This window comes from Sander lucioperca, chromosome 18 (assembly GCF_008315115.2).
Source record: "Sander lucioperca isolate FBNREF2018 chromosome 18, SLUC_FBN_1.2, whole genome shotgun sequence".
NCBI lineage: Eukaryota > Metazoa > Chordata > Actinopteri > Perciformes > Percidae > Sander > Sander lucioperca.
The window spans coordinates 20,624,715-20,638,026 of NC_050190.1; the positions used below are offsets into that span (position 1 = coordinate 20,624,715).

At 40.4% G+C, this 13,312-nt stretch overlaps 1 protein-coding gene across 4 annotated transcripts in view; it reads left to right on the forward strand.

The window, feature by feature from the left end:
- aqr (aquarius intron-binding spliceosomal factor) overlaps positions 1 to 13,312 on the forward strand; it is a 56,817-nt gene that overhangs the window by 7,687 nt on the left and 35,818 nt on the right. For all 4 annotated transcript variants that reach the window (XM_035994532.1, XM_035994531.1, XM_035994533.1 and 1 more), the window contains exons 12-19: positions 1,832 to 1,948; positions 2,078 to 2,191; positions 2,638 to 2,741; positions 5,555 to 5,657; positions 8,281 to 8,401; positions 9,945 to 10,086; positions 10,682 to 10,860; positions 11,859 to 12,026. In XM_035994532.1, the coding sequence (XP_035850425.1) occupies positions 1,832 to 1,948; positions 2,078 to 2,191; positions 2,638 to 2,741; positions 5,555 to 5,657; positions 8,281 to 8,401; positions 9,945 to 10,086; positions 10,682 to 10,860; positions 11,859 to 12,026 (1,048 nt within the window). The remainder of the gene's footprint in view (positions 1 to 1,831; positions 1,949 to 2,077; positions 2,192 to 2,637; positions 2,742 to 5,554; positions 5,658 to 8,280; positions 8,402 to 9,944; positions 10,087 to 10,681; positions 10,861 to 11,858; positions 12,027 to 13,312) is intronic.

Consider the following 13,312-nt stretch of genomic DNA (forward strand, 5'->3'; position numbering starts at 1 on the left):
CAATGTTCAAAGGAGCAGTTGATACACACATGCATTGTATTTTCCATTTTTTAAATTAACAACGACCTGTTTTCAAATACCTCACCTAAAATTCTTAATTTATCTGCTGTGTGCTGTTGCCATCAAATTTGAGATAAATGTCTTGTAGGTGAAATACACTCTGGCAGAGAGCATATTGTAGTTGTTTTAAAAAATGGATTATTTCTGCTATCAGCCATATTTGTTTTAATCTGCAAATGTATATTTGTTTTGAAAAAATATATAATAATCCAACAATCTAGATGAAAATCAAAGAGTACTTTTACTCTTGTCCTGTCTATTTATTTCATATTTGTTGAGATTGGCTGATATGTAGCTCTACTCTAATGTAGGAACAGTATCCTCTTGCCCATTTACATCGGCAACGTTGGTTTAACCCGCCGCACTGCAGTGGTCTTAAAAAGGGTTTTAGTTGTAAGATATCTACTATATACCACAGAGAGCAATATTTTGTTGTTGCTGTAGTTGTCATGCAGTGGAGTATAATTTGCATTGGTACTCATAGTGCATTGTCAGTCACCTCAGTTATGCAGTAAGACTTGGCATTGTCAGGGCGTTATGAACTTTCATCATATTTGTTCATTTAAAAGAAATAAAGGAAAATAGAATTTGTTAGTGTTTCAGGGAGCAACTTGCCAATGAGGTTGGCTCTCTGGAGTGAAGACACTATGTCACATAAGATTGTGGCTGCTGCTGCCTGTGCAGGTCTCCTGTTTCTAACGAGGGAGCTCAATAGATTTCATCTGGCTGTCCTGCTGACAGGCCGGCCTTGCTGTTCCTGGCAGCGGCTAGTGGCCGGCCAGCTAACTGTCTCCAGAGACATCTCTTGTCCTTCAGCGCTATCCTTTTACAAAGCCTCAGTTGCCTGAAATCCATACTTACCCTCTCTGATGACGACCTGAAAATTAATGCAGGGAAAAAGATCCCTGTTTTCATGTCTCTTGTATGCTGGCTGTCAGGACTGTGTTGAGATCAAAGATGGCTGAATGGATATAAAGGTATCTGCTCTCTTGTGTTTAGGTATCACTTGCTGCACCTGCTGCCTTTGAAGAGCAGTTTTTAATGAATAAAATAATAGATATTGTTTTGTGTTTCAGTATTTCATTTCATATTCTATTTCACAATGCAGTTTTTTTCTGGACTGTTCTTCTTTTTCTGCCTTTTATAATGTGATAGTTTGAACCCCTTTGTTGTTTTGTGTGCACCAATCATTCGCTCTCTTAAACTGTCAGTTCATCAGAATTTTTTTCTTATATTCCTACCAAAGCAGCTCTGTTATCTTATTTTGACTCAGATTGTTCTGCACTTGCCTTCATGTCATGTTTGTGTGTTACAGCAAGCAAATAATTGATGGCAAAGGAAGTCTTCTTCACATCTCACAGCCAGTTTGCCTTATCGTTTGCCTCTATATCATATGTTTCAAAACAACCTCAAGACAAGAAAAGATCATGGATCAATCAGATGTATAGATTGTCATGGTCCAGATGCTGGGAAATGTGGTCGTTCTTGAGCCAATTGATTATTTAATCTCCTGAGAGATCTGTTCATACAATACCTGATTCTTTTTTTTTTTTTGTGATGGAGGGCCGTCAGACCATTTTCCTGCTAATTTGGCTTGTCTTTCTTAGTTATTTTAGTCCTGTCCACTGAAATAGAATTTCCTCCTACATGTTTATGTTACCAAATGCATTCCAGTTACATACAGTTGTTGTGTGAACTTGAAAGGGTATTTTAGCCACAACTGTGTAAGCATGTAGTCTAAAGCTGTTAACATGGTGTCCTGTGTGTCTAGGCCCTGCTGCCCACCAGGCGTTGGTTCAATACTGTGTTAGATGACTCTCACTTGGTAGTCAGCTGCCACCTGTCCAGCCTCACCCAAAGAGAGAAGGAGGGACACCTCTTCTGCCAGGTACAACACTAGCAAACACAACAACATGCAAACATGTAAACCTGAAATTATTGTATGGAAGCACTGAGATTCAAATCACCTCTGCTCTCAATTCAGTGTGAAACCTGTATTGTTGTCTTATCTCTGTAGTTGCTGGATATGCTGAAGTTCTACACAGGTTTTGAGATCAATGACCAGACAGGAAATGCCCTGACAGGGAAAGAGATGACCACTCTGCACTATGATAAAATCCTCTCCTTGCAGGTAAATAGCATACATAAAGAGCAATAGACAGACATGTAGGGCCATATCTCAGCTGCCTGCTTTGGTTCTGCTGTTGTTTTTCACTGAGAATGTTGAGGATGTTCTTCATTGATCTCTTTAGGTATTATTGTGCATCAGGGGTACGTGGCTTCATGTTGTGTGAGAGTGCAACATAGATAAAAAAGGATACTGCCAGCTTCCAAGTCTGATTTTCATAGTTGTGATAAAAAATGTAAGGAATCCTTGGTGTTGTGTGTGTATATATATATGTAATGCCAAATTCTGTACTAGTTCTATTTTTATAATGTTATTCCATAATAATAAGAGTTGTTTATCGTGGTCACGCCAATACAGTATATATAATAATGAGTAAAATATTTTTACAGTGGTGGTGTGTATTTGGACATCAGTCTTCAGTGTTTTACACTGTGTTTTTTGTCTTGCAGAGGGCAGCTTTTGCTCATTTTCCAGAGTTGCAGGACTTTGCTCTGTCTAACGTAGCAGCAGTAGACACTCGAGAATCCTTGACGAAACACTTTGGGCATCTCAGGTAAATCAAAACATCCAAAATGAATCATGAAATGAACAAGTGCCCAGATGGAGGGGCGTGGTGGGAGGATATGCATGACTGGATAGAGTACATTTCAGTGAACTGTTAATACTATAATGCTGTAGCAGCAGAGTGTTGTTTTAGTTAAGGGGACTACATCGTGATGTATAAATGTACTGCATATCTACCTTGAGGTGGTTTAAATTCTGCATCATGTACAAGCACTACTTACTGTATGTACTTGATGTCCTTAAGAGAGCACATCATAATTTCTCAAAGCGCTGTTGGTGGCAAAGAGTTGCACAGAAACAAACCCTCCAGCAGTTCGTCAGCAGAGGTTCTTCTGATCACCAGAACATACAAGCCCCAGTTAAAGTACAAGCACACATGCAGACTACGTATCTTGGTCCTATGTTGCAGTATAGCATCAGCACCACCGTTGCTGCCTGACTTCCTGCTAAATGGCAGCTAGTGAGCCCTTGAACAAGCAGCTGGTACCAGCCAGAGAGAGAGGCACGCCTCATTAATTTAATCGATTTGCAGTGGCTTGAGAATAAACTCTCTGAACAGCTGTGTTTGTCAGATCATATTAGCTTGCCAAAGAGCTAAAAAGCACCCTTGCTTTGATGAACTGGCCTGTGTGTTTTTTTTTTTGTTTTTTTTTTTTGTTTTTTTTTACTTGTACACGTGTGAAGGGGAGTGAAAAGACATTGATTTATTGGTAACTTGTAATTATTCAGGATTTCTAGCCTTTCTTGGCATTTTGATTTCATAATGTAAATTTTAAATTATTGACCCAAGGTCTTTAAGCCACGAATGTTTTGGCTCTACAACACACTCTAAGTGAGATTTGTTTGTCCAGTATTTAATGTCTTCATTTGCCATGATTGCTCTGAGTTGGATCAACACAAATTTCCTCTTTGCAGTCAATGTTTGTATATCCATCACTTCTTTTTAACTTTTGTAGTATACATTTTTAAACCCCAAACTAAGTTTCTTTGAGTCAGGCAGAGGGTTATGAGCCGAGCTGAGCTGAATCAGGTAAAGACTTAGCTGAACCATTTAATGTATTTGTAGAAGCTCCGCTCCTTTTCCCAGAATTAAGGTTTTGAATATAGCAGTAACTGCATTGTTCCCTGCTCTACAACTGTCACCAAAGCAGCTCCTGGGTAACTCCAAATATGCCGATCAGATTTAACGAGGCACATTTCATCCAAACAACTCACGCTAATGCCAGTTTATTCCAGCTGCGCTACCCACAGGCTTAGCTCCCAGACACCCGCCGCTCTGAATTTATCCGCTAAGTCCCCACACAAACGCAGCATTATTGCTTAGTCTGCCCACACATATACACACCCATTCTCACATGTACACACACACACACACACACACACACACACACACACACTCACTCTCTCTCTCTCTCTCTCTCTCTCTCTCTCTCTCTCTCTCTCTCTCTCTCTCTCTCTCTCTCTCTCTCTCTCTCTCTCAGTTTCATAAAACATGTAAGTTTGTGTGAGTGTCATTTCAGGCCAAAATGAATTGACTACATGATCACTTTGTGAAATGCTAGCAAAATTGAAGAGAGTCACCACTACTGGAAATGCCAAAATAATGGGTGTAATTAGTTCTTCAGCGTGATCCTGTCATTACAAAAAGAACGGCCTGTCGGGCTTGTGATGTCTCATGTTGTGGCTGTGTGTACACACGTGTCAAGCTGAATAAAACTGCCAGGTAATATCTTTTGTTAATTTGCCCTTTGCAGTGATGAAACTACACATTAGCCTAATAAAGTTGCTGTTTAATGGCTTATCCAAATTCTGAACAAGGGTCGAGAAAGCCTTCAGGCTGAAGGGTAAACTTACTGTAGACCAGTTTCTATTATGTCCCCATCCTTACCTTACCCTGCCAGTAGCTCAGCTGTCAGTCATGACCTGGTCCAGTCATCTTCATTACTCAGAGTGAGTTGTTTTGCCGTTGTTATTTTGTTGCTAAGGGAAGAAATGTCCACATGACCTATGCCAGGTCATCCACTGGGCCACCAAACCGCAGCATTGGCAGAATTGCCACCCCATAACTCAAGCACGGCATCAAGTAGCAGAATGCATGCACATACACGAATACAGTCGGTCAGTGCCACGTGTGGCTGTCCAGGGCTGTCACAATGTGTCCGTGTCCTGTCCTTCGTTGTGTACCAGACCCTGCCTGTGTCACAGTGTGTCAACCTGATTAAAACGGGTCTGTATGCAAAGAGCCATGCCTCAGCTTTCTGAGACGGAGGTGGGCTTTGATTTTCATAATCCTGTCACATCAGTGTGCCCCGGCCCCTTAACACACACATGCTGACAGGGCGGGAGGGAGTGTCAAAGCAAACAAGACAATTTCTTTGTGCCGCAGTGCTAACAAGCACAACGAATTTGATAAGGCTGTGTATCTTCACACATGTAGTGGTGTTGATTGTCGCCATTTGACATGTCTTTCTCAGAAGTAAAGGTAGTGTCCCAAAAGAGAGGCTGAAACTACACATTTTTTTCTTTTTGTATATATGATGCACTGAAATAATGATACATAGTCGGTGTTTTTTTTTTTTGTTTTTTTTTTATCATATCGTATGAGTAGACATTCTTTTGTCCCTGTCTCAATCTTAATCTTCACATTTCACTCATTACCAGGACAGCAATTATTATTTCATTGTATTAATTATTTGCTTACTGTCATCCCTGCTCTGCATAAGAGTGTCAGCTAAATGTTTAATTTGCAAATGCAACTTTTCTAGCTGACTAATCACTTGTTTATCTTATCTTTCTCCGTAGTCCCAATACGCTCCACCAGGTGGCCTCATATCTGTGTCTGCTGCCAGAGCTGCCTGAAGGTCAAGACACCACCTATGAGAAGGAGGTTCTCCTTGAGCTGCTGGTAAGTGCAGTCTTGGCTTTCAGTAAATTGTCCATGCGGGCTTTTGAGTTTTTAAGTCTCAGTGGTCATGGTTTAAGCTGGGACCAATTTTAACAGAAAACATGGTCTTATTGCTTTCCAGTACCTCAAATATTAAAATATTTATCCTAGACCATATTCAATGCCTCAGACATTTAAATTTATAAAAAAAGTGGAGTTGTATGAGGGAATGAAGCAATACTTCAGGCACTATGTGCTTGTCACCTGGCATTATAAAAGATGCATAATTGGTATTGGTGCACCTTTACAAACAATGTTGGTGCAGTTATTTTCCAGAACAATAACTGGCCAGTCAGCGCTACGGCATAATAGGTTTTGTGTTTCTCATTTTAAAGTCATTAATTATAGCCCTTGACCTTGGAATACATATAGTATCCCCTCTCTGCTACCCGTCCCTCTTGAATTTGCCTTCTAATCCAATTACTGCTTTATGTGGGCATTTGTGTGACGTAGGGTAAATTGAAGACAGTGCTGATGAGATAGAGAGCCTTTTTTTCTTTTCTTTTTTTTTTTTTTTAACTATCTCTTGAAAGGCTAGAGCTAGTTTGATTGTGCTCTCTGGTTCCCCTTCCCTTGCTCTCCCAATTTTCATTTTTAAAACCCCTCCGGGAAACTACTGGACCCTTATCCCGCTAGTCTGCCCAATACACATTCACGCATGTGTTGGAGACCTCTTGATCAAAGTGGCTGATCCAAGGCTGCCCTGAGGTTATTCATAATTGCCCACTCAGACCCTCCCCAGGTTCTCTCTGAAAAGCAATGGAGAAAAGCTTTTTCATAATTATCTGATTAGATTGTTGCAGAAGACAATATCAGGGGACTCATTTGTTTGCGCCTGAGGTTGCCCCCAACAACCAACATCTCTGACTGAGTGGGTTTAAGTGGAAGGGGCCACAGAACTAGAACTCTGCCATAGGGGTCGAACGATACTGTTTTTTTTTTTTGTTTTTTTTTTTGTAGTTAATGAAACCGATAACCGATATTTGGAACCAATATTTACAGTAAAAATGAAATTTTCTTAGTCAAAATTAAGATTTAAATAAAATACTTTGATACAATAGATGTCTTGTATTAAAAATCTTAAGTAAATGTTATTGTAACAAACAAAAAATACTAAATTTAACAACAGCAAACGTCCATTTCAATATAATATATAATTACTGATGCATTAATGCATTCAAAACTTAAATGTTGCAGTTGGTAAATGTGGAGCTCATTTTAATTGATTTTAAGTCATAGTTTTAAGTGCATGCAATGTCATCATTGACCTAACATTACGTAATCTGGCTATAGGCCTAATGAACCAGCAAATGAATTCATGGATGTTTGCAAAGGCGTTCAAATTAGCTGTGAGACTCAACGTTGTTGTCAGCTAACATTGCATATAACTTGAAAACATTGTCTCATACAGATGAGTAATCTTCCGTTTGCAGGGTGGAAGCTTAAGTAAGTCACTGTTGCACTGGAAGCAATGCTAGTTTAAGATTAAACATTTAACTATCGCTCCATATTGATAAACTCCTTTTATGCTAATGGTCATGTTAACACTTCAAGCTAACATTATCACCACAAAAAAGTTCATTATTCTGGCTTTTAAGTGATATAACTGGGCAGGCTTGTCATTATAGAAATAGATCACAGGATTGGGGTTTTTGCAAATTCAGTGTGGAAGGTTATAATGTTTTTAACTTTGGATATTCCGGCAGCCTACCTTCCAAGCTTAGCGCGACCAACTCCACTGGAGCAAAGACGCCTCTGCTCGAGGCTGCTGCATGTCAGCAGCAGCCAGGTTGTTGACTATTGATTGGCTATTAGCAGCGAGGTTGAGTGTTGATTGACTATTAATCGTGTAACATCTAGCCAATCAGATATCTAAAACGATTTTGTCTCCTCGCAAATCTTTGGTCTGAACTGGGCTTTATAGACAAAACAAACGATTAATCAAGAAAATAATCGCCAGATTAACTGATAATGAAGTAATCGCTAGTTGCAGCGCTAGTGTATACATATGAAAAAAAGCCAGTGACATCATAATTACTCAATAACTTTCATATGTGTTGACCATCTTTATCTAACATTAAAAGATTATAATACCTGCATAATACTGTTGCTTTTGTTGTAGTACTTCTAGATATCCTATGATGTGGTTGCCAGTCCTTCTAGACACAAACACTTGTAAACAAATATATAATGGTTTGATTATCCAAAATATGTTGATAATAAGTTCAGCCCTTAACGTAGCCTTTATTTATATGCTCATTAACAAGCACACACATTTTAAAACACACTGGCCACCGGAAGTCTAGCTGCATCCTCTACATTGAGAATGACAAGTAATAAAAGGCGTCCGTTAAACCAGACGTTTACCGTGGGTATGATGTAACAGATTTGTTGTGTGACCTGATTTTGTCAATGCTTTTTTCTTTATTCCCTGGTCTGTCTTCTAGTAAGAGAGAGGATATAGATCCTAGACATTGAGCCAAAGGGACAGAGGAACATTTTGGTAATTAACCCAATTTTTTCTGTCTGTGTCCTCTGTCTCTCTCTCTCTCTCTCTGTCGCTATTTGCCACACACACACACAGGTGTCCCGTCATGAGCGCAGAATCTCTCAGATTGAGCAACTTAACCAGATGCCTCTTTATCCAACAGAGAAGATAATCTGGGATGAGAACATCGTCCCGACAGAGTACTACTCAGGCGAAGGTGTGTATTGCATTTGTAAATTGTGATTGGGTTTGCATGTTTGTGTGTGTCTGTGTGAGTTAACGTGCACTTGAGCACGCATGCTAATTTCAGTGTCTAGTCGGTGCCTCCTACTCCCAAGTCTACACCCTCACCTTGTGTTATCACTTATCCTGAGGGCACTCATCTGGCACTGAACTGGCACCTCTCTTGGAGAATCCTCTTTAGTTGGCAAGGACACCTTAAACAACTTGCATACCACTGACCTTTAAAACAAAATCCCTTAAGTATATTACTTTGGCTGTAACAGGTAGGCATTAGGGGTGCCACGATTCTCCAAATCCTCGATTCGATTACATTTTCGATTCTAAGGTCACGATTCAATTCAATTCTTCAATTCTTCGATTTACCTTCTTTTTTTTAAGCACAGGTTGCTATGCCATTTTTAGACTAGACTTGTATGTAATATAATATCTGACCTTTGTTCCACATTACATTGTCAAATTTAAAACATTTATTAACAACATAATGTAACAATAACATATCTTCAGTCAATTGGAAACTTGACAATTTGTCAATAAAGTAAAAAGAAAAAAAAAGTTTACAGACAATCCTGAGGGCAGACGCTTCGCAGCACACAGTTTGGTGTTTGAAGCCCCCAACGTTGTCTTCCAGGCAGCGCTGCCTGGAAGGCACTAGGATTAGGCAATGGTTATGGTTGAAGACGACAGTCGCAGCGCTACCTTGAAGGCCTAGTTGGGGGCTTAAAACACCATCGAGCCAGCACAGCAGCTGAGCAGACAGAGAGCAGAGAGGGCGACTCAGCGGACGGTAGTCTGCTAACTTGTTGCTCTCTCTAATATAACCAATATAAGCTGCTCTGTTTAGGCTACAAAACGTGCATGCAGGCTGAAATTCAACTGTGCAGTTTTGTTGGGAAAAGCTATAAGTAGAAGGAATATCCACTAGCTGCTAGGCTAATGTGCAATGGTTAACACACAGAATATGGTACACGCACATAGCAGAGCTTCCAAACTGTGTTTTTTTTGTCGACAACGCGAACGTTAACTCACTGGAAATCCAAAATACTTCCACACTTTCATACACTTTAGTGAAAAGAGTAGGGAGCTCAAGTTCTGTCGAAGGGTCTCCTACATCTGCAGTTGCTATCTTTTGACTGGCTCTAGCTAAGTTACAGGAGGTTGACTGACTCGCACTTCAACACGTGTGTTTTTTTTCCGCTTGACAAGCCAACTAGATGTGACATGGGGGCGTGGCAGTATCGACTATTCCATTCTTTAATTCGATATTCAAGATTGTGACTTCATTTCGATTTCGATTTAAAATCAAAATCATGACACCCTTAGTAGGCATTCAGTAGTCCGTGTAGAAGCAACATTTTACACAGTTGATATTACAGCCGTAGCTTCATATAACTTTGGTCATTTTGTAATTGTATAGAAGAAATTATTATGAGTTTTAATGACTGTGTGTAATTACTCACATATTTAAATTATTATTCACTCTGTCCGTCTCTGTCTATTCATTTGTTTTGTCTTTTTAGGCTGTCTAGCACTACCTAAGCTGAATCTCCAGTTCCTGACTCTCCATGACTACCTGTTGAGGAACTTTAACCTCTTTCGTCTAGAGTCCACCTATGAGATCAGACAGGACATAGAGGATGTGGTGTGGCGTATGAAACCATGGTGAGATGTCCTCAATTCTGTAAAGCTACAGGAAATTTGATCCAGAATCTCTTATTATTATCTTAGTGCAAAAATGTAGATGTTCTCAGATTTTTAAAAAGATACATACACATACTCATATTGTCAATACATGCAGTGAAATGCTGGGTGTAGATACTCAAAAGGAAGTGGTAAAAAGTTCATGTGCAATAATAATAGTTAGAACAAAAGTTTAACTTATCATATAAAAGTTACAGGTTCTGAGTGTTAAATAGGATTCTGGCACACAGATAAGCATCTCTGGTTCCTTTTTCTACCTAGGTAGAACAAATTTCTACCATTAACTCAGCTACACCTTGTCTTTTTAGATCAATGAATGAAGATTCTTATCCTCTGTCTACCTCTCACAAGGTGGCATGGCGCATTAATAATATTTTGATAGAATTTTATAAGTGCTCCCATTATGTCAACTTATGTAGCAACTTGTTTGTTGTTCCTGCAAAAGTAAATAAGTAAGCAGTAGTGCCATGTGTTGCCCTAAATCCAACTGATTTCAAACTTGACAACAGCCCACAGTGCTTGTCTAAGTTGTTGTTGTGTCTGTCCCTCTACGCAGGCAATCAGAGTACGGTGGAGCGGTGTTTGGGGGCTGGGCCAGGATGGCTCAGATGATCACCTCTTTTTCCATAGTAGAGGTTGCCAAGCCCAATATTGGAGAGAGCTGGCCTGCCCGTGTTCGAGCGGATGTCACTGTTAACCTCAACGTACAAGATCATATTAAGCACGAGTGGGAAGGTAATAGTATGTGTGTCTGTCCATTATTGGTAGACCATTTTTTGTCAATGCCTTTTTATTTTAATCACATTTGTCTGTCTAGCTGTCCTGCATTCTCTATTTATTTTTTTACTCACAAAGGATAACGGGAAGGCAAAATAAACAAAAAGATAATTGATCACAAAACGCATCCTCATACACCTTATGACTATTATTCATCATTACACTCCCCTTTCATTTTGCCTTGCTACACCGTTTCTTTTCGTCTAGTTTCTCTTATTGTGTCTCCTAACAGTCTTCCTAGTAAGCAGTTTATAACCTCCATAAAGTCTTCCCTCACCACTCACTCTATTCCATCCCACTAGGCCTTGACTCATGACCCTTACCTACCTCATGTCTGTGTGAAGACATGCTATTTCTGTGTAGCCTCTACCACTGAGCCTCTTTGTTTTATTTTCTGATCGTTTTTTTTTCCATCTCTCTGTGTGGCTGATAAGGGCACTGTAGATAATGTTAACAGGAGCTTGTCAGCCTTGAAATACATTGAATTATTGGGAACATAGAAAGCACAATGAAGCCTTCGGCAAGCTGACTGCTATAGCTCTCCAAAGAAAGATATAGGATATGTTCACACGCCAATGTATGCCAATGGTGTATTGCACTAATTCATTTAGAAAAGAAATGGGCTCTTTCATTGGGTTAATCCTGTAGAGGTAATGTAGTGAACGCCCAAATTGATGTCTTCACTTTCACCCTTTTATGGTTTTACTTTCTCTCTTTTAATTCTGTGGAGGTATGAAGTATTACTTCCTTCCATGTACTAACTCTTCCCCCATCGTATAATTAGAGCTTCATGTTTTAAAGATCAGGCAAATGCTGACAGGGTGGTTTCTGTCACATCTCCAAAATCCCCCACACTACTACTCTGTCTCACCCTCCCATCACTTCTTTCTTCCTGTGTCCTCTCTCTCTCTTTCCTCCCTGGCTCTAACCCCTCTATCTATCATTTTTCCCTATAGGGCTGCGGAAGCATGACGTTTGCTTTCTGATCACGGTGCGGCCCAACCTGCCCTACGGCACACGCTTCGACCGGCGCCAGCCCTTTGTGGAGCAGACTGGCCTGGTGTACGTGAGAGGCTGCGAGGTGCAGGGTATGCTGGATGACAAGGGACGCGTCATTGAAGAAGGTATGCTCATATCGGCCCCTGCCTTCCTGCACACACACACACACACACACACACACACACACACACACACACACACACACGCACACACACACACACCACACCATAACACATGACACATCCACCTAGTGGAACCCCACTGACAAATCTTCGGTAGAGGGTCAGACTGGTGTTGTCATGGTGACAGTCACAGTGAGACCTGACCTGTTTGCATTAACATTCCATTAACCTGAGGTCAGCAACAACACCTGAGAGATTTGGGCCCTGCCCCCGTTTTCTTTATTGGATTTAACTGAAGAGCTGCATTGGCTATATCTGGATGTGCTTCTGTAAGAGAACACTGAATGGGCTTGTCCTGCAGGATAGAGTAATGTGTCATATAGATACGCTCACCTATATCTCTGAAACAAGGTATTGCCAGTAACAATGCATTCTAGCATTATTTGAGCACAGCATGAAATTGTATCCGTGAACTACCATATTTCGCTAATAAAAGCCTCCAAATTTGCTGTCAACAAATATAAGACTCAGAAAGTCTGTTTTGTGTGTGTGTGTGTGCACACAGGAGAAATCCCCGCAGATCAAATTCAAATCGCTGGTCTTCCCTGGGAAGTAAAATATGTTTATACAGTAACATGATCTCCTCTGTTTACTGTGTCGTTTTCTTCCCCACAGCCCAAAGCATTCGGTCTGAGTGGTTGCTTCACCTAAGCTAGCCTGCAGCCCTGCTATTTTAAGTGTTTGCCGGAACATGTGTCCATGCACTGAAGCACTCTTTCCCTCTTATCTGTTTGGATTAAATATGTAGAGGGCAGGGCCTTCTACACAGACATGCTGCCAGTGTCTGTCAGTGTCCGCTTGGTTAAACTTTCAGATCCCCAATGGCCTAAGTGCTACTATAGGTAACTGGTAGGTAGGGTCAGACATAAATCACTGGGCACTTGGCGAAGGTGAGACGGAAGGTGAGACGCAAGCTGAGAGGTGCATTTTGGGACACTAATAATTGACTTACATATTGTCTTATAAAAACTGTATTGCTCGAAAATGGAATATTTGTGTCAAATATGTTACAAACATAAATTCAATGCATCTATGTTAAAATCTAATTGTGTATTGATTTAATCCCACCTTTTATTAACTGACAGTTTAATACAATGGCACATAACATGTTTTAACTGCTCACACACCTTGTCCCAGCTTTGTCCACATTGTTATCCCATGGTGTTGAGGGTGTAGCTTCCACTCTTAAGCTATCACCACTCCTTTTAGTAAGGGGGATTTGATGATCC